General features: G+C 42.5%; 1 protein-coding gene across 1 annotated transcript; it reads left to right on the plus strand.

Annotated features, from left to right (window-relative positions):
* Positions 1–17,981: 17,981 nt before the first annotated feature.
* LOC146521966 (uncharacterized) lies at positions 17,982–20,609 on the plus strand. The gene has a single exon (XM_085153810.1). It carries the CDS (start codon positions 18,143–18,145, stop codon positions 20,195–20,197), a length of 2,055 nt encoding a protein of 684 aa, XP_085009936.1. The 5' UTR covers positions 17,982–18,142; the 3' UTR covers positions 20,198–20,609.
* The last annotated feature ends 873 nt before the right edge of the window (positions 20,610–21,482 follow it).

Genomic DNA, 21,482 nt, shown 5'->3' on the forward strand with positions numbered 1-21,482 from the left:
CATGTTTATAATCATCAGGGTTGCAAAGTGAAAAACTATAAAACAAAGTGCACATACAGCCCCACAGTATTAGTGAGCTGTAATACAGTGCTACCAATAAAAGGTTACAAATAATTTCACATAGCATAATATCATAGAAAGTTATGCCAAAAAACATCCCAGAGATGCCATTTCTTCTGTAGTTTAGTACATTCATGCAAGATATTTTTTGCATTGAAGTGAGAAGTGAACCCAGTTGTAGTTTGCTGCAGTGTGTATGAAAAGGAAAGGAATGTTTTCTGACTGTGGTGACGATATCAGTGAATGAGTCAATACTGGAAATTATTTTATGACATCCAGAGCAAAAGAAAAATGTTGCTTCCCAGAAATTTCAGAGTACCGAAATGATTGTGCTGTTGGGAGAAAAAAGTTTAGCGTCTTAGGCACAGGTGTCGAACTCATTGTACATTAGTGATGGGTCGTTCGCGAACGAAATGGCTCTTAGAGCCGGCTCTTTGAAGTGAACGACGCGAGCTGGCTCCTTATTGGGAGCCGTGAGGTTTTTTTTTTCTTCTTTCTCTCACCCTCTCTCTCGCCCCTTTTTCCGCTAAACTCTGCACGCACGGCCTGTACTTTGCGCTGGGCAGAGGGGGGAGGGGCGTTAGTTACACTCGCAGTAGCACAGGAACAGAGCCAGAGAGAAAGAGAGCGAGGGACAACAACGTCACATTAGAAAGGTATAGTAATCATCCACTATTTTCAGATGCAGATGATAAAGGATTCAGAAATCATGCAGGCCCATATGACAGAGAATGTGCATCTTCTTTTTGTTTTAATATTTTAATTTATATTTAATTGTGTTGTGGTTTGCAGTGTTTTGTGTTGTTTCACGTTAAATTTATTTAAAAGGAAAAAGCTGAAAATTGAAATAGTTAAAAGTCTAAAATGTAAATAGTTGTTCTTTGTATTATATGATTTATTTATTACATTTTATGTGGAGTGAATAAATAAAGTATATTTATGGTGGCCCTTAGAGAAAAAGCATGTACAAACTCCAAAACACGTAAAAACTCAGAAGCACGTACAAACTACAAAACACGTACAAACTCAGAAACACGTACAAAAGACAACAGAAGTGCTCCAGGATGCTAGGGCGCAGTGTTGAGCTTTTGTTACCTAGTGGCTACACAAGCCAGGAAGTATCAACAACCAGATTTGGTGTGTGGTAGTAACAGGTAATTTTTTTTTTTTTAATTATTTGAATAAATATGAGTGCTTGTCTATAAATACACAAACAATACACACATGCTTTCAATTGTGTAATTTAAGTGATCTGGGTAGCTCTGTTTTGGAAGTTCAGTTAACGCTAGAAATGTGCTTTGGAGTTTGTATATGCTTTAGAGTTTGTACGTGCTTTGTCTCTAGGGGCCATATATAAACATATATAAATAAAACCACTTTTTTTACATTAGTAATTCCTTTTCTGCATAATTTTATATTATTGTTAATGATTAAATAATTAAAGCAACAAAACAACCTGAAGAGCCGGTTCGGAGCCGAAAGAGCCGTCTCTTTTTAGTGAGCCGAGCCGAAAGAGCCGGATCTCTAAAAAGAGCCGGAAATCCCATCACTATTGTACATCGCGGACCACATACAGCCGCTTTAATCTTGACTGGGCCAGACCAGCGAAACTCCCAGTTCTGTCATTTTAAAGAAGCCACATGTTTAACTGATTTAAAAAGAAAAAAATAAGAAGAAGCTTAATTACTTTGTGTAGTATGAATGGCCATAAGTTAGGTTTTTATCAGAAAGAAAAGCTGCAAAACTTATGAAAATACAGTTAAAAGTCCAACATTTCTGCAGCAGATCAAACAGGTTCAGAATTATAAATGGCTTCAAGCGCACATTCAGGCCTGTGAGACTCATTCAGACACTCAGACACTGAGCCATGGCTCTGTGCTACATGCAGACATTTCTGCATCTCTGCCATTCAAAGACACTTTTTATATAACATTCAATACTGAACCGTAACTTTAGTGTTTTTCAAGAAAGCAATTTTTTTATCCAGCATTTTCGTAAAAGACTAATTTCTATGTATTTGCGTCTATGAAGGACATGTTTGGTTTGAAACCTTTTGTCCTCCACAATGGAAAATAGCTCAAAATAAAAACGGATTTGCAACTTGTAATTGTATGACTCAGCTTTGCAGTCTCCAGTGTCACTGAAACGCAGCCAGATGCTGCTCGTTTTACGTTTTCGCTCTTTCAGTTTTTTCTGACACGCTTGCATTTAAATCCCCGTCTCTCGGTGTGCCTGGACTTTACTGCTACACTTGCTGTCTTCACAACATCTGGTCACCTTCCTTCTTTAACATAATGGTATAATCTCAGTCTGTCAAAATAAAGTCCCACCCCTGCCTGCATGGATTCACAGAAGGGCTGAAGATTAGGCTCCCAGATACCGACGGGCCATTAATAATTAACATCTGAAATTATCTCAAGGATGTGGCTCACAGGCCATACGTTTGACACTCCTGGTCTAAGGAATATGAGTTTGAGGCAAAGAGACATTAAGTTCTTTGAACACAATACTGTTACTGACTCCAAAGACCAACGGCAAAGTTCATTCAGCGTGCTTCTTCTTAGTTTGACCAGTTGTAACTCATATAACTAAATAAAACACAAACTAATTCCAGCCACAAAGTAAAACTCTGAGAATTGTTTTGATCTGCGATTCTTCAGGAGGTGGCGGTGTGTCTGCAGACATGTAAGGAACTTGACATGAGTGAAAATGCACAGGTGTCAGTTTCACACTTATCCTTCAGTTGTCACTCTGTAAAATCCGCACCTGCGTTCTCCTGCTGCTTTCCGCACTTCACCCTCAGATATGTCTGTGCATGAAATTTTTAGGAAAATCACAATGCTCTCGCTCCATGTACAGATATATCCACCAGATGGGGAATGAACAGAGTAACGATTCAGAGAAGTCAGAAATAAATAGCACAGGAACAAACCCTGACCAGGAAAAGGTGAACACAAGGAGCAATAAATAAATAAATCAACACTGACCATAAAATATGGTAAATTCGTGTTACTTATTCAAAATCGAACAGCCCGTGTGTGCTTTTGCATCATTTGATACCCATATTATACAATCAGCTCACCACAGGACTTGATCTGGAATGAATGAGTGGAATGAACTTGATTAGAGTGAATGCTTCTGCAGAGCTCTGATACTGGTAATAGTAGCATATCGTAGAACAATCGAGAACCAGAACTCCACATGCTTCCTTGTGATGGATTCACTTAAGTCCTTCAGCTAGTGAAGCACATGCACAATGCTGTGAAAAAGTATTTGCTCCCTTCCTGAGTAGCTGGCGAGTCGTTTGTACTCGATGCAGTTTGTCTGTTTTCCCATTTATTTGCATACTTGCTGTAAGAGCCCTTGATGTGTTATGCGGTTTTCTTTAGACAGAAGTTTTTAATAGGCCGTACAAAGTACAGTAAAACAACAATTCAGCCATAACCTTTTGTGCAATATTTATCTATACAGAACATAAAACATCCCAAACCTTTCATCCCCAAATTCCCGCCATTATTTACAAAGTACTACAGGAAATGATTTTTGTCCAGTCTAGTATTTTCTCCTCTCTAGAGTGTAATAGCATCATCACACACACATCAACACTCACTATCAACCTGTAGTCCTGTTTTACATAACGTGGCTCCACAAAAACATGCACTGCGAGAAATCATTTTCAGGTACTCTCTCAACAGGGCAGACTTCCTGAAAATTACAGGTTTCAAGCTCTGCGTCATACAAATGACTAGTATTATGGTGATGACAGGGAATAAGCAGGCGTGTGGGTGTAAAAATGGGTGGAGGGAGGGGAGGTAAGTGGAAAGGAAGAAGGGCAAGATCACTTCAGAGACACGACCTCCTTTCCTGCCCACTACCAAGAGCTCGGATTGAGAAGAGATGACGAAGAAGCAGGCAGTCATTTAGTGGCACCAGTAAATATCCCAGTACAGCCCACCCCCACTGCCTGGATAACTAGGAGGAACAGAGGAAAGCTTGGACCAAATTTCCACCCTGGTGGTACGTTGCTTTAATTAAAGCCATTTGGCCTGGGGGAAAGTTCAGGTTTAATTCAATTCAGGTTTATTTATATAATGCAAAATCATAACAAGAGTCACCTCAGAGCGTTTTATGCTGCAAAAGGACCAGGCGGCATTCAGGAGGAAATCACAACAATCAGACAACATGCTTTCAGCAAACACTTGGCAAAAGTGGGAAGGATTTACTCTCTTTTAATAGGAAGAAACTTTCAGTTGAGGCATGCTTAGCAAGCCATGACTAGCTGGGGGTGAGGGGAAAGAAGAAGATAGGATCACACATGAGCAGTCAGAACTTATAGTGGCATTACTAATGGATGGTTTGAGGTCATCTGATCTGGCCTTAATTATAAGACATATAACTTATAAGTGTAGTCCTAAAGGTGGAGAGGGTTTCTGTCTCTGTTTTGAGCTGGTTCCACGGTAGAGCGGCCTGATAGCTGAATTCTCTGCCTCCCGTTTTACTTTTAGAAACTCTAGGAACCACAAATAAACGTGCGGTATCAGAGCTGTTTCGCTTTCTCATTCCTGTCAGCACTCTTGTTTGCAGCCTTTTGGATTAACTGGATGATTTTTAGGGAACAACCTGATAATAATGAAGTAACAAATTCATTAACTAATATTTCATCATCACCCCGAGACAACATGTTTCCAATTTGAAAAACATCCTGTCTCGTGTCTGTTTAGCAAAGTTTAGCGATACCCAAAGAGGGCAGGATGACAGCAGATGCCCTCTTACGTAACCTACACCTCTGTATCCGCCTCCTCATTCTCATCACCCTTTAAATCTTTTGCCCATGCCACAGCTGGCGCACAAAGCTGACAATGAGCTTTTCATTGCTGCCATTCACCTAGACACAAGCCACGGTAATTGTTTCTCGCTTTGATTCTCGCTTTGATTGTGCATCCCCCCCGGCTACCCGCCAAGCAAACTCAACAAAGAAACCGTGGGTCCTCTTATCACCGCAGATGAATGGGTGTGCAACCAGTTAATATTTCAGTGAGGTGGAACAGCAGTGAGAAAAGGGGGAGGATTTCTTTTTGCCAGTTGAAATCAAGCAAAGAACCCAACCTCCTGTCAGTGGCCCAGCGATTCCACGTTGAAGTGTACAGCTGTCTCACCATCTGTGAGGGGCCTTGTAAAATCCAGGACTGCATGAATGAGGTTAAAGGTAGATGATCATGCACTCGAAGGGATAAACTTCTGCTGGCCTCGTCTTTACTGGATTACATAGTTAAGGATGTCAGCATATGATATTTTAACATGCGGTACCACGCTTACGGTACAAAAGTGTGAGAAAACAGCTGTGAAATGTGCAGATAGAGGTGTCCAGGCACCGCAATGAAAGCACTGCACGGATAGAGAGGAGTAATGCAGCAGCGAGATGAGCTGACAGACTGTTACACTATAGCGAAGCATACAGTGTGTCCTTGAAACGTGTCACTACAAAACACAATAATTGTCTGCTCTGAAACACTGAAAACACATCTCCAGCGGGAATTGGCAACAGTGATTTATTTGCATGTCTCAGGGAGCCCTTTGCTGTTCATGGCTCCCATGTAGCATGTCTCTGACTCATCTGTGATGTATTGAGACTCATACAAGAACAGGAAATTCCTATAGTACCTATCTCAGGCAATCTCTCATGTCATGCCGCCAGTGTATAACATGATTAACTGCTCTTTTTAATGCACATAGCAAATGAGACAATAAAATTATGTGAGCGAATGAAGGATCTGTTTGGAATTCACTGTGGAAAGCCAAAAATTGGTGATACTATAGCACGACTACACCGGATGACACGAGAGGAATCTCAAGTAAGGAATATGAGCACAAGGGTAATATATATTTTCCACCCACTGCTGCTGCTGATAGATCTAAAACGCTGATCTTTTAAACTAAAATTGACAGAATCTTTGGACATGGAAAAAAGATCATATTCTGTGCTGTCATTTGCACTAAAAAGAAATATATGTCATGTTTTCCACAAAGTGAGCTAAATCGCAAACATTATAAGATAAAAATAGAAATAGAGGGCACACAGCTGCCATCCTTGGCCTATCAGAATTCTTCTGTCATCAAAGAGCCTATTGTCTGCTTTATAATAACCACCTGAGAAAGGTGAACCATTCATACTGTTGCAAAGACCCATGCACACAGTTAAAGGTTCAAAGTTTTGTGGCGACAGGTATATATAATTCGGTCTATGAGCTTATACTTGGACGATAGCACACTTTTTTGTCACACTGCCTCTGTACACCACCACCAGTTGATCTTAAATCAAATAATCAAATTGTGATTGAAGTGCAGACTTTCAACTTTAATTAAAAGGGATTTAACCAAAGTGTTGCACTAGCCTTTAATTACAGCAATTTTCACACCCAGAGCCTCAAAATTAATTGGACAAAGTGACATAATTTTAAATATGAGGATTGTTTTAATACTTGGTTGAAAATTCGTTGCAGCCAATGACTGCCTGAAGTCCAGAACCCATGGACGTCACCGAATTGTTCCCGTGGGATGCTCAGCTAGGCCTTTACTGCAGCTGCCTTTACTTGCTGCTTGATTGTGGGTCCAATGAATGAATTGGCCATTGAAGAACATCCCATTTTTGTGCATTGAGAAACTCTTGGGTTGCTTTTGCAGTATGGTTTGGGTCATTTTTCATTTGTACTGTGAAATGCTGTCCGATCAGTTTTTAAACTTTTGGCCAAATTGGAGCAGAGTGTGTTCATCCATCAGTCACATCATCAGTAAACACTAGTGAGCTGGTTCCATTAGCAGTCATACATAGCCATACCATAATATTGCCTCCGTCTTATTTAACAAATGGCATGATAGACGTTTGGTCACGAGCTGTTTCTTTTCATCCTCACATCATCAAGTTGTGTTTGATCCACCACATTAAAAGCCAGAACTGTGCAGGCTGTTTTAGACGTTTCCTGGCAAAGTTTAATGTCACCTTCATGTTCTTGAGGGTAACCTCATACTCGACCCTCATACCCTTGGACTTCAGATTGAGAGTATCAGTGAACACCTACCAAATACAAGTTCAGTACTTGGAATCAACATCTTATTTTGACATGGAATAACAAAGCAACAGCTCTTGCCTGGACAACTTTTCAGTCAACTGACAATTAGTTTTTGATTTTTGTAGTTAACGTTTTTTTACTACTTTTGTCAAACCCCTTGAATTAAAGCTGTAAATGTACACCTAAGTTACATTTTGATTATATTTAAAATCCAAGGTAATTATGTACAGAGACCAAAATATATAAATCAAAAATTCATGTAAATAACTGTATGAAAGTAAGATGTTTAATTTACAGCATTTACAGCTGTCAATCAGTAAATCTTTATTCATTAACACTGTTTAAGTACGCTCTTTCAACAAAATCATCCAATCAGTAGATGCTAACATTGTTGTATAATCCGCTAATTTAAATGCTGCTTCCCAAAGTTAATATGCATTTCTGAAATAAAATTAGAACCTGGGGATACAATATCATGCATTTTTAAACTGATTCACCAACTTTACCTCCACTTTTGACTTACAATCATCTCTGTCTCCAAGCCTGGATGTTGACTGTGAACAGCTAATATTCTCTGTATTCATGCTACCAAAAGGAAGAAACTTATTGATTTTGGTGACCTTAAGACCTTCTCTCAAGTGGTATCAGACCAAAAAGTCTTTACTGTCGTCTTCTGACCCCTTACTCATTCCACTACACCATTTGCTGAGAGAAAAAAAGAAACACTTTTTGGAGACTTTTTGACCTTTCTAGCCCCACCACGGGGGTAAACTTTCAAATTTCAAAGTACCCTTAGTGCCTGTGGTGATATTTGGCAGAGGAGAATTCATGCAGCCAGCTTTATTGCAAAAAAACAAGAAGTTTATAGCAATTACCATTTAAGATATTTTACTGTAATTTTAAACAGAAAATTCTTAATTGGTTCAACTGATTAAACCTCTTTAATTAAAGCTCCAATCACATCTTGACAAGAGGAGAAAAAAGTTATTTACCTAAAACAAACTGTACTGTAATTTAATCTGAGCTTTTACTTTAAAAATAATAATATTACATTTCTTAGATCACCAGTTATTACCAGGCAAATTCACAATACTGGTAAAATAAGTGATGGAAAAAGCTGAGACACTGCACACGCATTGTAGGCTAATAACCTGGACAGATGACATCATGCACTTAGTAATAAATTAATATGTTTTAGATCGATTTTTACTGTACATTTTTTTCTGTTTTTGTTAAAGTGGAAAATGTTTCATTAAGACTATGTGGTTAACCAGCAGTCACCTCCCAATTTCCAAGCTGCTCTAGTAAAATCTGATTTTTATAACTGTGTGTCATGTTTTGTAGGCTCGTGGGAGTTTGGTACATTTTAGTTTTCTAGTTTCTGAGTTTCAGTTTTTGTCTTTGAATTATGTGTGAACGTTGTCCTTGTTTTCCTTTAAAAGCTAGTGAGAGCTTTTCATATTTGGTCCCTTGTGTTCTGTGTTATTTAACCTCTCCTGTGTCCTTGCGTCATGTTTTGGTCTGTGTATTTTTTGTTTTATTTGTTTTATTTTTTTTAGAGTTTTGCATTCTTAGTCATCATCAGGCGTTTTTGTTGTGAGTGCATGTTCAGTTTTGTTTCTCATAATTCATTTGAGGCTCTGTACTCTTGTATTTGAAGCTTTTCAGTTCCTTTTGTATTTGAGTTCTAGTCTGTTCTTAATCTTGGTTTCATCTATAGTACCTTTATTAGTACAGGTGTTAATTTAGTGAGTCTGAGTTAGTTGCTGTTTCACTTTGGTATTTGGCTCGTGTGTTGCTGTGGTTTTATTGCCTCTTTTAGTCACTTTTAGTCACTTATTTTGAAGCAACATCTAAACTAAATTTAACTGTTCACCAGGACATTACATGACCATTTAAATCTCTTACAGAATTCATTTAAGGCTCCTGAGTGCCGTGACTTTCTCAGCATGTCTCTAGTCAACCGTGGTCCATAGATGTGCAATATTAAACCTGCATTAAAAGGCTTTTTGGCCACTAATGAGCAGCAGAAGCAAGCTCTAGCAGCACATGGTTACCTTTGTGGTTACATGGCGATCACACTAACAAGCAGACACAATGAACATATTTTATTCAAATGGCCTTTAATTTGTTCATGTTCAACTGATGAATTTAATATTTTTTCATCACCCCCTGAGGAAAATATATGGCTTTTTAGTGGTTATACTTCACTATGGTCACCACTTTGTCTGTCAATTAGTACTGGCCAGACAAGGTGCAGTCTTTTTTTTTCAAGGCTTTTCTGTTGAAAATGCCACTAATGAAAGCAGTTAGACGGAATCAGGTTTTCTAAAGTTGGAGCCTGAGAAACCAAAGCCATAAGTTGAAAGAAGCCAGAAAGAGCCTTAAAGCCTCATAGAGCGGAGTGAGACTATAAAATTATTCTTGTCACTATGAGCAACACGCGTTATATAAGCTGCATTTTTACTGTAGAAGGATTGATAAGAGCTGTTTAAATAATACCTGGCTACATTAAAATTATACATAGAGAACACAGTAGTTTGAGTTATGGGGCCATGTAGGAGATACTTACAGTAACATTTCTTTATCAAATAATTATTAGGGGTGTAATTGACCTCAAATTGAGACTAAAACTGTTACAAATATCCTTCATGTCTTGGTGTGGTTCTGTCTTCTAGTGTTGGAGGAATCCCCACCTAAAAGATTAGTGAAACAGTAAAATACTACTTTGGTTCTCAGAAGTCAGTACTTATCTGAAATCGTATGTGAAGCAAAACCAGAAGCGCACTTTAGCACACTAGAGGAGATGAGTCTATGATAGTGTCTTAATGTTCTCATCATTAAATTCTCCAAAGCAGCCAATCGTGACGTTGGCCCTTTGTTTCATGTTCACTTAGTGGTAAGAAATTGTGCTGTGTTTTGTGTGAAAATTGCATGTTTACACTTCTGCAGGTGACATTTTTGTCTTTATAAAGTAATAGACTGTTAAAGGCTAACAAAGTCATAAGTACCCGAGTGCTATTTTCTCTAAGTACAGCATGTTGTGTGTGTGTTGCTAGTTAAGTTTGGCATCACTTATCCAGAGTAACCTATCAAAAAACAGCAGTATATCCCCATCAACGTAGCTCTTTTGTTTTTTAGACTTTTTACATAAAAAGTTCTTAGTTTGCTTCGGTAACCGCCAACACATTAAGTGGAGTCAGTTGTTTTTGTTTTAGATCTTAGTTAAAGCTCCTGGGAAATGATCCAGAGCTGAAGCAGAAAACAAATAAATAAATAAATTCATTTATAGATATTCTGATATAAACAGAATTTGTTTGTGTCTTTTACATAAAATAAAGAGAAATTGCACTAAAGCTAATAGAATACAAAAAGAGTAGTCTTTGTACACATTTGAGCTTATAGGATGTTTTATAGTGTTTGACTACTTTCTTTATTAATCCCCTGCTGAAACCTTCCTGTCTAACATTTGCTACATTAAATAAAACTGAAAACTTAGCTAATTTAACTAAAATTCACCGAATAATTTTATGAGCATGTCGTTGGACTATGGCAGAACCCACGCAGGTGTGGGTGTGGGGTGGCAAACACAGAAGGACCTGAGGCCTGCGACTTTATATTTTGTACATTAACAACACTGAAGTCCAGACTGAAATCTGCCATTCACTCTGATCTTTGATTTAAAGTATAAAATTGTCAATTTCTGCCAAAAATAGGCATCTACGAACCTTCGTATCACACAAAACTGTGATTTACTTATCATGACAGCCACTGAAGTTTCGAGTGTGTGCCAGCCCCTCTGGTTTTTGGTGGACTGATATCAGCGCTCCTTGTAAAGCGAATAACAAGAGCTTATCCTGGAGGGGTAATTGCTTGCAGGGGAGGACATCCTTTGATGGAGCCACAGTCTGCTTATCTCTTACCCAAGGTTCTTTCAGAAAAGACAAACAAATAAAGAGCGAGAGAGGAAAGAGAGAAGGGGGGAAAAAAAACTTCAAACGTGGTTGTAATGAGGCAATAACAAGCTGCTACAAGATGTTTTGTATGCACGTCGCCATGGCAACGGCAATTGGGAATCTAATGCGAAAGACACCACATTAAATTGCATTAACGAGAGGGAACTGTGGCACGCTCTCGTAAGACGTTGGGCGCATTGTGATTGGAGATGAGGACAAAGACACTGGTTAAGCAATGCGACACGTCGACGATGATGACATGCAACTTAGTGTACAGTACACTGTGTGTCTCCAGATTTGTGTGTACATAATGAACAATTTGTTCAAGAAAGGGACACAAAAGTAGGCTGTCAGTTTTTATTTTTTAAATAAGACTCTATTTTGACATCTACTTCAAACATGTTGCAATGGTGGGGATGTATGAATGAATTAATAAAGTCCTCTACCCACTTTACAGTAAAGTGGTGAGATTTTATTATGAAAATGACATTAAATTGATATCTTAGAAAGTATTATTTGAACAAATGTATAATAAATTTGTGTTTGTAGGCTCTGCAAATTTAGCATCTGATGTAGAAACATCCCGTTGGTGACTTATTGGCCTCTAGACAGTCTGAGTCAAGAAGAGATTTAAACGTCTAATTCAGTGGTGCCATTTATCTAAACTTTGAATAATCACATAAAAAGATAAATATGGATATCCACATACAGAAAAAAGCATTTATTACTTCCGTATTTAGCTTTTACAGTATCAGGCTGTCAGCATAGTAAGTTTGCAGTTTGTAGACTACACACATGCAAGTTTAAAAAGATGCTGCTGCTAAAAAACATTTCCTGTGGTTAAAGGTGATAAACTCTATCTATAAATACACATGCATACTACAAAAGAATGCACGTTCTTATGAAAGAATGACTGCGGTACACAGAAAAGTGCTCTTTGGCCTCAGCTCTGCATGTCACACGTAGAGGCTAATTTATATTCCACCATCATATTGTCCCCCATTGAAATAAACTCAGACACTGTTCTGAACACTTTACCGTTCACCCCACTGTTTCTTCATAGAGCAAAATTACACATTGCATATTCTTTTGCCCTTGGGTTTCCAGACTAAAACAGAAATAACATAAAAGATGCTTAATGTCAAATTTCACACAACAGTAAGCTGCTCTCCAAGCAGCGCTATGAATCATGTATAACTACACTTCCCCCAAAACTTTTTTCTCATCCCACTGCAGGGTGGTTTTTTTCCTACTCAAAAGGCAGCTCTGCTCCCAGCTCTTTAGTTTTAAATATGCTGTCATATCTGTCTTTCAACAAGATATTTGACTATGTGTGGTTTGTGAAAGGGTTTAGATATGTGCGCTGGGAGAAACAGTACAGACATCCATGAAAAGTTAAAGTAGAGCAACGTAAAAATCTCTTAACTGTATGTAAAAACAAAATTATCATCATCACCCTGAAGAAGTAGAACTGTTAAACATTCCATTATAAGATGCATGTTGTTACTTTCACTGATTTCTTTCCCTTGTACCCTAGAGTTCGCATACTCTCCAAAAGGTCCCACGCTACACTGACGTGGAAGAACAAAAGGGAAACAAAATTCATCTTCTTAAATGTATATTCAGTTATCTTTGCTTTTAAAATGAATCACTGTACATCTTTCTTTTGGGCCTTGAACAGTTATTTCAGTTACAGCAGAAAAAAACCTGTACAGCGAATTGAAACAAAAGGACTGAATAGTTATCTTCAAGTCAACCTTGTATTTTTAAATGAAAATGTTTATACGGTCAGTTAGAACATTTATTTTGAAATGGGAAGAATTTGAGTGTTAAAATAGTATGAAATTGAAATTCCTAAGCACAATCATCTCAAATTTGATACTTGAAGTAAAACTAACTTTTCCCGAACCAGCAGCCAATACATAACTACCATGGAAAGTTTCACATTAGATCGGTGATAGAGTGAGAAAACTTACATTTGTAAAGCCGCATGGGCATTTTTCAGGAGTCTGGTTGGTAACACTCTGGCTGTTTGGATCATTTGTAGTTTGCATGGGAGATACTGGTTTGGTAAACGGTAAATGGACTGGTTCTTATATAGCACTTTTCTCCTTTAACCACTCAAAGCGCTTTTTATAACTCGCCTCATTCACCTATTCAAGAACTTTTTTCTATGGCTTTTCTACATAGGTGATTTCTATCTAACATTCACAAACATTCATATTGATTGACTGATAATACTTTATTTATCCCAAGGGATGCATTGAAGAGACACTTTAGATTAGTATCTTGTCCAGGGATATTTGGCTTGCAGACTGCTCTTCCTCCTGAGCTACAGCCACCCCTGTAGTTTGTCTACAAACACTTGCCAACTACTGGCTGAGCTATGGCGAAAGTTAAAACTAGTTCTCTTTCAAACATTCGTTTCGGTGTCTCACTATGGGTAACGCTCTCTCAGCGTTGTCCTCAGAAGCCTCTATATCATTACTAGTGATGGGTCGTTCGCGAACGAAATGGCTCTTAGAGCCGGTTCTTTGACGTGAACGACGCGAGCCGGCTCCTTATCGCGAGCCGTCACGTGGGTTTTTTTTTTCTTTCTCTCACCCTCTCTCTCGCACTTTTTTCCGCTTCACTCCACACGCGAGCCTTGTGCTTTACGCTGGGAAGAGGTGGGAGGGGCGGTAGTTACACTCAGTTGCACAGGAACAGAGACAGAGGGAGAGAAAGAGAGCCAGGGACAACAACGTCACATTAGAAAGGTATAGTAATCATCCACAACTATTTTCGGTTGCAGATGATGAAGGATTCAGAAAGTTTATTCATGCGGGCCCATATGACAGAGAATATGCATGTTCTTTTTGTTTTCATATTTTAATTTATATTTAATTGTGTTGTGGTTTGTAGTGTTTTGTGTTGTTTCACTTTAAATTTGTAAAAGGAAAAAGCTGAAAATTTAAATAGTTAAAATTTGAAATGTGAATAGTTGATTTTTGTATTATATGATTTATTTATTACATTTTATGTGGAGTGAATAAATAAAAGTATATTTACGGTGGCCCCTCGAGACAAAGCACATACAAACTTCAAATCACGTACAAACTCCGAAGCACGTAAAGACACGTACAAACTCCGAAGCACGTAAAAACACGTAAAAACTCCGAAGCACGTAAAAACTCCGAAGCACGTAAAAACTCAAAACACGTACAAAAGACAACAGAAGTTCTCCAGGATGCTAGGGCGCAGTGTTGAGCTTTTGTTACCTAGTGGCTACACAAGCCAGCAAGTACCAACAACCAGATCTGGTTTGTGGTAGTAACAGGTAAATTAACTTTTTTTTTTTAATTATTTGAATATATATGAATGCCTGTGTATAAATACACAAACAATACACACATGCTTTCAATTGTGTAATTTAAGTGATCTAGTAGCTCTGCTTTGGAAGTTCAGTTCATGCTAGAAATGTGTTTTGGAGTTTGTACGTGTTTTGTCTCTAGGGGCCACCGCATATATTTATATATAAACATATATAAATAAAACCACTTTTTTTACGTTAGTAATTCCTTTTGTGCATAATTTTATATTATTGTTAATAATAAATTAATTAAAGCAACAAAACAACCTGAAGAGCCGGTTCGGAGCCGAAAGAGCCGGCTCTTTTTAGTGAGCCGAACCGAAAGAGCCGGATCTCTAAAAAGAGCCGGAAATCCCATCACTAATCATTACTCCAGCCAGTATTGGCTGGCAGTCGTGACGCTTGCGTCAGGGAGGGGCCACCCTCTTCCCTATAAAAGGGTGTGACGCAGCGTCACCCGTCATTCAATTTCCTCTTCTCGCTTCTTAGAATCCTCATCTCTCCTGACTGTGAACGTGAGTGCTAGCTTAACTGTCCACACGAGCAAGCTAACACCTTGGTCACCGGGCGCTAGCACGGCTCGCGTTTCGTGTCACCTGCTCTTCACCACAGAGCCAGGTCGGAGAGTGTGTTAGCTGCCACCACGCATCTAGCTCAACAGTTAGCTGACCAAGCTATCTGTCTTTGCTACACACGGCCACCAAGCCAAGTAGCGCAAGCGCTAGCTACCACACTAGCTAGGTCATACTAGCTCACCATAGCTACCCGACCGAGAGAAGAAAAGAAAAAAAAAAAAAAAAAAAAGTTCAGCGTTAGCCGTCCAGCCATTCCAAGCTAGCTACACCAAGCTTCCTTAATATGGCAGACCGCAAACCGCTGCCCAGAATTTGCTCCTGTGGTTGCAAAATCTCAGGTTCAGATACACATGACGCGTGTGTGATGTGCCTCGGGCTGCAACACGCCCAAGCAGCTATTTCCACACCGGGTATATGCGAACACTGCGCTCGCTTCACCCACAAAAGCCTTCGCCGAAGGCTAGCCCGCCAGGCTAGCTTGTCGAAGGAGGACCCAATGCTGTCTCCAGTCGGCCCACCGATGGAGCACACTGAGTCCGCCACACCAGGCACCAGCTGGGGCGACGAGATGGATATCGTCCTCCCGCTGGTGGATGATGCCGAGGTCAGCTGCGAAGCTATGTTTGATTCTCTCGAGGCTAATGACGAGCTACTCAGCGAATCCTCTGAGGGAGCGTCGGAACATCTCGTCTCGGACGAGGATGACGACGTTTTCTTTGCCCCCTCTGGTCGAAATTCTGCGACACAAGGGGCCGATTGTGATAACCCCGGCACACAGTCCCGCGGCATGGAGCTATTTGACGTTGCAAAACGGGCAGCTGAAAAGCTGGCAATCCCATGGCCCGCGGTGACAACGGAGACCTCCACCTCACGATACGAGGGTAAAAGGCTCCCCGTAGCAAAGCGCACTACTAAGCAGGTACTGCCGCTTTTCCCCGAATGCGTGGACGAGGTCACACGCTGCTGGGCAAAGCCATTTTCGTCACCCAACCCCGTGCAGGGAGCGGCGGCGTTTGACTGCGCTGGAGTGAAAGAGAAGGGCATCTACCAAATTCCCACAGTGGAGAATCTGGTGGCTTCTCATCTCCACCCAAACCAGAAACTTTCCATGTCATCTGGTCCGTCCCTGCCCTCCAAGGCCGAACGCCTGCAGTCCTCCCTGGCTGACAAGGCGTATAAATCAGTTGCCACCACCGCGAGGGCATTGAACGCCTCATCGCTCCTGCTAGCCTACTCGGCGGAGCTCCAGGACCAGGCTGCTGCGAACCCGGATGCTAGCGAGCTGTGGGAAGAGCTGGGCGTAGTTACGGACCAGTGTCTCCACCTCACTAGAGCAGCAGTACAAGCGGCGGGCAGAGCCCTCAGCATCATCGTCCTACAGGAGAGGGCAAGATGGCTGAACTTGTCGGGGCTTTCGGACAGAGAAAAGCGTGACATTCTGGACGAAAGCATCGACCCCGCTGGGCTTTTCGGGACCGCCGTTGCCACCATGCAAAGACGGTGCGAGGAGAAAAAGAAAGAGGGAGAGGCCCTGCAGCTGTGTCTCCCTAGGAAGACCCAGGCTGCGCCTCCACCCAGTCGCCGCACGTTCGCTCAGGTCACCAGCCGTCCAGCCGGCGTGCCGACGTTTAAAATCCCTCGCCGCCCAGCCCCGCAGGTCGCGGCCCAGGGTCCCCTAGGATCGCAGAACCCTAAGACCCACTGGCCCAGGAAACACGTCCCGCCTGCTGCCGCTCAGGGTGCCCCACCACCAGCCAAGCAGTCGGACCGCAAGAAGAAGCGGACTGCCTAACATCCCCCACGGGGAGATCGGAGCCGGACCAGCCCGGGCTCCAAGTTCACTTCAGGGCTCAGTTCCGGAGCCCGTTCGGAGAAGTGTGTTCTGCCTCCACCTTTCAGCGCCTGGGACTCGAGTTGGATCCCACAGAGCGCATTTCAACAAAGAGACGGCGAGACACTGTTCAGCTGAATCAAGCATGTCTGTCTCACAAAACACACTGTTTATTAAAAACTCACCCGTTGCATCCAGGCATGTCGCCAAGGGCACGGGAAAAATGTGTGAAAAACACAGAAAGCATGTTGAAAAACATAATGCCCCCACGCACCCAGACACCACCGGGGTTGATTCCCTCAGTGGTGTCCGGCCCCATGAGCGCTGGTCGAGCGCTGGTCAAGCGCGGGCCACCCGCGCATGCGCAGTCGGGTCTGGCCCGAAGGACCAGTTTCCGCCACAAGAGGGAGCCAGAGCTCCGTCTACTGTGGAGTGCCTGTCTTTGGGGCCGCTGTCAGCAAGAATAGAGAGATGGCGAGCTCTCGCTGCGCCAGAATGGGTTGTGAGGACATTAGAGCGAGGCTATCGTTTGCAATTCGCAACCACCCCTCCCAGATTTCACAAAGTGATTTTCTCTCTTGCAAAAGGCGAATCAGCCAGGATCCTGCAAGAAGAAATAACTACCTTGCTATCAAAGGGAGCAGTACGAGAAATACCCCAGGAGCAGAGCCAATGCGGCTTCTACTCAAAGTATTTTCTCGTGCCCAAGAAGGGAGGGGGACTGCGTCCGATACTGGACCTACGGGCTCTGAATCAGCATCTGAGGTCATACAAATTCAGGATGTTGACGACCACCACTCTGCTGCATGTAGTGCGCCCAGGCGATTGGTTTACATCAATAGACCTGAAGGACGCATACTTTCACATCCCTATTTACCCACCTCACAGAAAATTCCTGCGCTTTGCGTTTCAGGGCAGAATGTACGAGTACCAGGTCCTGCCGTTTGGTCTCTCACTGAGCCCTCGGGTATTTGTGAAATGCACAGAGGCAGCCATAGCCCCACTGAAGAGGCGGGGCATCCGCATAGCAACATACATAGACGATTGGCTGCTGCTATCAGAGTCCGAAATAATGGGAAGAGAGCACACCAGGTTGACAGTGGATCATCTGATGGCTCTGGGTTTCACCATAAACTACCAAAAGAGTGTCCTGCAGCCAGCTCAGGCCATCTCTTTCATAGGAATAGCTCTAAACTCCGCCTCGTACAGAGCGTGTCTCTCTGTGGACAGAGTAAAAAAAAAAAAAAAATGCTATCACATGCCGGCATTTTTCAGTTGGGAAGATATCTCCCATTCAGAAAATGCCTGCAGATGCTGGGATTAATGGCGTCTTCACTGGCAGTCATTCCACTAGGCAGACTGCATATGAGGGAATTTCAGCGATGGGTTGCATCACTGAGACTGAATCGAAAGCGCCATACCTACCGCTATATCAGAGTGACAGCAGACTGCGCTGCAGCACTCCACTGTTGGAGAAATCCCACATTTCTCACTCAGGGGGTGTCACTGGGGGCTGTCACAGCCAGAAAGGTGGTGACCACGGACGCGAGTCTCACGGGCTGGGGTGCTACTCACGAGGGCAGAGCAGTGAGCGGCAGCTGGGGCTCACAACAGAGGGGTGCTCACATAAATTGGCTAGAATTGCTAGCAGCATTTCTAGCACTGAGACACTTCCTTCCCCTGTTGAGAAACCACCATGTTCTGATCAGAACAGACAACACCACTGTTGTGGCATACATCAACAGACAGGGCGGGTTACGTTCCCGTCCCTTGCACATGCTGGCTCGCAGACTGATCATGTGGAGCAGCATCAGTCTGTTGTCACTGAGAGCTACTCACATTCCAGGAGCTCTGAACTTGGGAGCAGACTTAATGTCCAGGGGAAACCCGCAGTACGGGGACTGGACCCTGCACCCACATGTGGTGACCCAAATCTGGACCCGCTTTGGCCAGCCACAGGTCGATCTGTTTGCCTCGAGGGAGAACGCTCAGTGTCCACTGTATTTCTCCCTGAGGGACCAGGAGGCTCCGCTAGGGGTAGACGCATTAGCTCACAACTGGCCACATGCTCTGCTTTATGCGTTCCCTCCGCTGGCCTTAATTTCTCCCACTCTAACCAGAGTGAGAGAGAGAGGGCTAACAATGATATTGATCGCCCCAAGGTGGATGAGGTCCCACTGGTTAGCGGAGATTGTGCCCCTCTTGTGGAGCGAACCTTGGCCTCTCCCTCTCCGACGAGACCTAGTCTCCCAAGCCAGGGGGGAGATTTTTCACCCTCACCCCGAGCGCCTTGCCCTGTGGGCTTGGCCCGTGAGAGGTTGAATCTGAGTACGGCAGGACTCCCCCAGGGTGTTATAGCCACTATTCAGAGTGCTAGAGCCCCCTCCACAAGATCATTGTATGAGAACAAGTGGAGGGTATTTGAGGAATGGTGTGGAAAGTCTCACACTCTCTCCTTTCAATGCTCTGTGACAACAATTCTCTCCTTTCTCCAAGAACTGTTAGATAAAGGAAAGGCCTTTTCCACAATTAAAGTATATCTAGCAGCCATTTCAGCCTGCCATGTGGGCTTCGTGGATGGCCCGGTGAGCCATCACCCGCTAGTCTGCCGTTTCATGAAAGGGGCACGACGGCTCCACCCGGTGTCTAAACCTCTCGTTCCCACGTGGGATTTATCCCTGGTGCTGGGGGCAGTTTCACAGCCACCATTTGAACCACTAAACCAGGTGGAAATAAAAATCCTGTCTTTGAAGACTGCATTGCTCCTGGCTCTCGCATCTGCGAAGCGTGTCAGTGATATTCATGCGCTGTCAATACACAAAGAGTGCACCCGATTCACGCGGGATAACTCTAGAGTCACACTCAGGCCAAATCTGGCCTTTGTGCCCAAAAATCCTTATCTCCAATGCACCCCATTGGAGTTGGAAGCTTTTTGCCCTCCTCCTTTCTCCTCCCCTGAACAGGAGCGCTTACATGCTCTCTGTCCAGTTAGGGCTTTATGTACCTATATGGAGAGAACGAAGGCTTTCAGGAGGTCGGATCAGCTGTTTGTTTCCTGGGCTAAACCACATCTTGGCAAGCCCGTTAGCAAACAACGCATTTCCCACTGGATTGTTGAGGCGATCCAATTGGCTTATTCCAGCACGGGTCTGCCCCCCCCGGAGGGACTTCGTGCTCATTCTACCAGAGGGATGGCAACCTCTTGGGCCCTTTTTAGGGGTGTCTCTATAGAAGAGATATGTGCAGCTGCGAGCTGGGCTTCACCTTTGACCTTTGCAAGGTTTTACAGGTTGGATGTCACTGCACCGTCTCTAGCCCACACTGTGTTAAGTGTGGGTCCCCACGAGACCTCCTAAATTGGCAGTCAGTCGTTCAGATGGGCTTATCTGGCAATACGGGAGTCTGCATATCCCCATAGTGAGACACCGAAACGAATGTTTGAAAGAGAACTTGAGGTTACTCTATTCCGTAACCCCCGTTCTCTGATAACATGAGTGAGGTGTCTCACCAGATCACCCTCCTTGCACGAAGCGAGGAAGAGGTGAGCTTATCTTGAATGACGGGTGACGCTGCGTCACACCCTTTTATAGGGAAGAGGGTGGCCCCTCCCTGACGCAAGCGTCACGACTGCCAGCCAATACTGGCTGGAGTAATGATATAGAGGCTTCTGAGGACAACGCTGAGAGAGCGTTCCCCATAGTGAGACACCTCACTCATGTTATCAGAGAACGGGGGTTACGGAATAGAGTAACCTCAAGTTTCTTATTGCTTTAACCAGCATATTTCAAAACATACAACTTTTTTGGTGTTTTCCAAACCTTGATGCAACTAATTTTACCTAGCAACTACAAACAACCTCCACCAAAGACTTGCTAATCTGTCAGGGTTAGCTGTCATTTTCTTAGTGGCTGATGGTTGACATAAGGGTTGCGGACTGGTCTCTGTTTCACTGGGGCCCTGTTCTTGATAGCTCACAGAAATCTGAAAATATCAAATGGCACCCCAAACACACCCAGGGTCACAAGCCAAAACAATTCTGAACCACTGGTTTAATCTTCAGGTTTACATTTTTAATGAGCTTGCCGTCGTTTTGGAAGTTAAACTGTTACAGGTGTTAAAAGTAGAGTATTGTTCCCAAATGTGTGAATGTTCAGAATTCAAGTAACATAATATAAATTTTCAAAGAAAGCCAAATGATTCCAAATCTATACTTAAAGCAACACTATGCAACTTTAGCCATACTGCAGCTTCACTCAATAGTTGAATATAATGTTAATTATCACATTATAAGTAGTTTATATCAGTAAAGCTCATTATACAACATTTGTCTAAACTTGTGAACATGTGCCACCATTTAAAAAACCCCGTCTATGTAACATGAATGTGGGATGTAGCTCAAACCAGATATAGCTTTTTGAAAGAGTCAAAAACAGGCTTTAAACCATTAGTTTTTGCTTTGTAAGCTTAATAAAATTCATAATAGAAATTCCTGTTGTACAAGATTTGGCTTGCCAACAACAGCACCAGGATGCATTTGTCTTATGACACAGACAAGTACTGGACAGCAAAAACACTGGGTACATTACACAGAACACTTACATATTACAGCAAGTTTTAATTTGCAAGGAAAACTTTATTTCA

The sequence above is a fragment of the Neolamprologus multifasciatus genome, chromosome 3 (genome assembly GCF_963576455.1).
Source record: "Neolamprologus multifasciatus chromosome 3, fNeoMul1.2, whole genome shotgun sequence".
Taxonomy (NCBI): Eukaryota; Metazoa; Chordata; class Actinopteri; order Cichliformes; family Cichlidae; genus Neolamprologus; species Neolamprologus multifasciatus.

Bases quoted from the DNA above. Each gene is read 5' to 3' on its own strand.
- LOC146521966 (XM_085153810.1), top strand. From the start codon at position 18,143: ATGCCTGCAGATGCTGGGATTAATGGCGTCTTCACTGGCAGTCATTCC.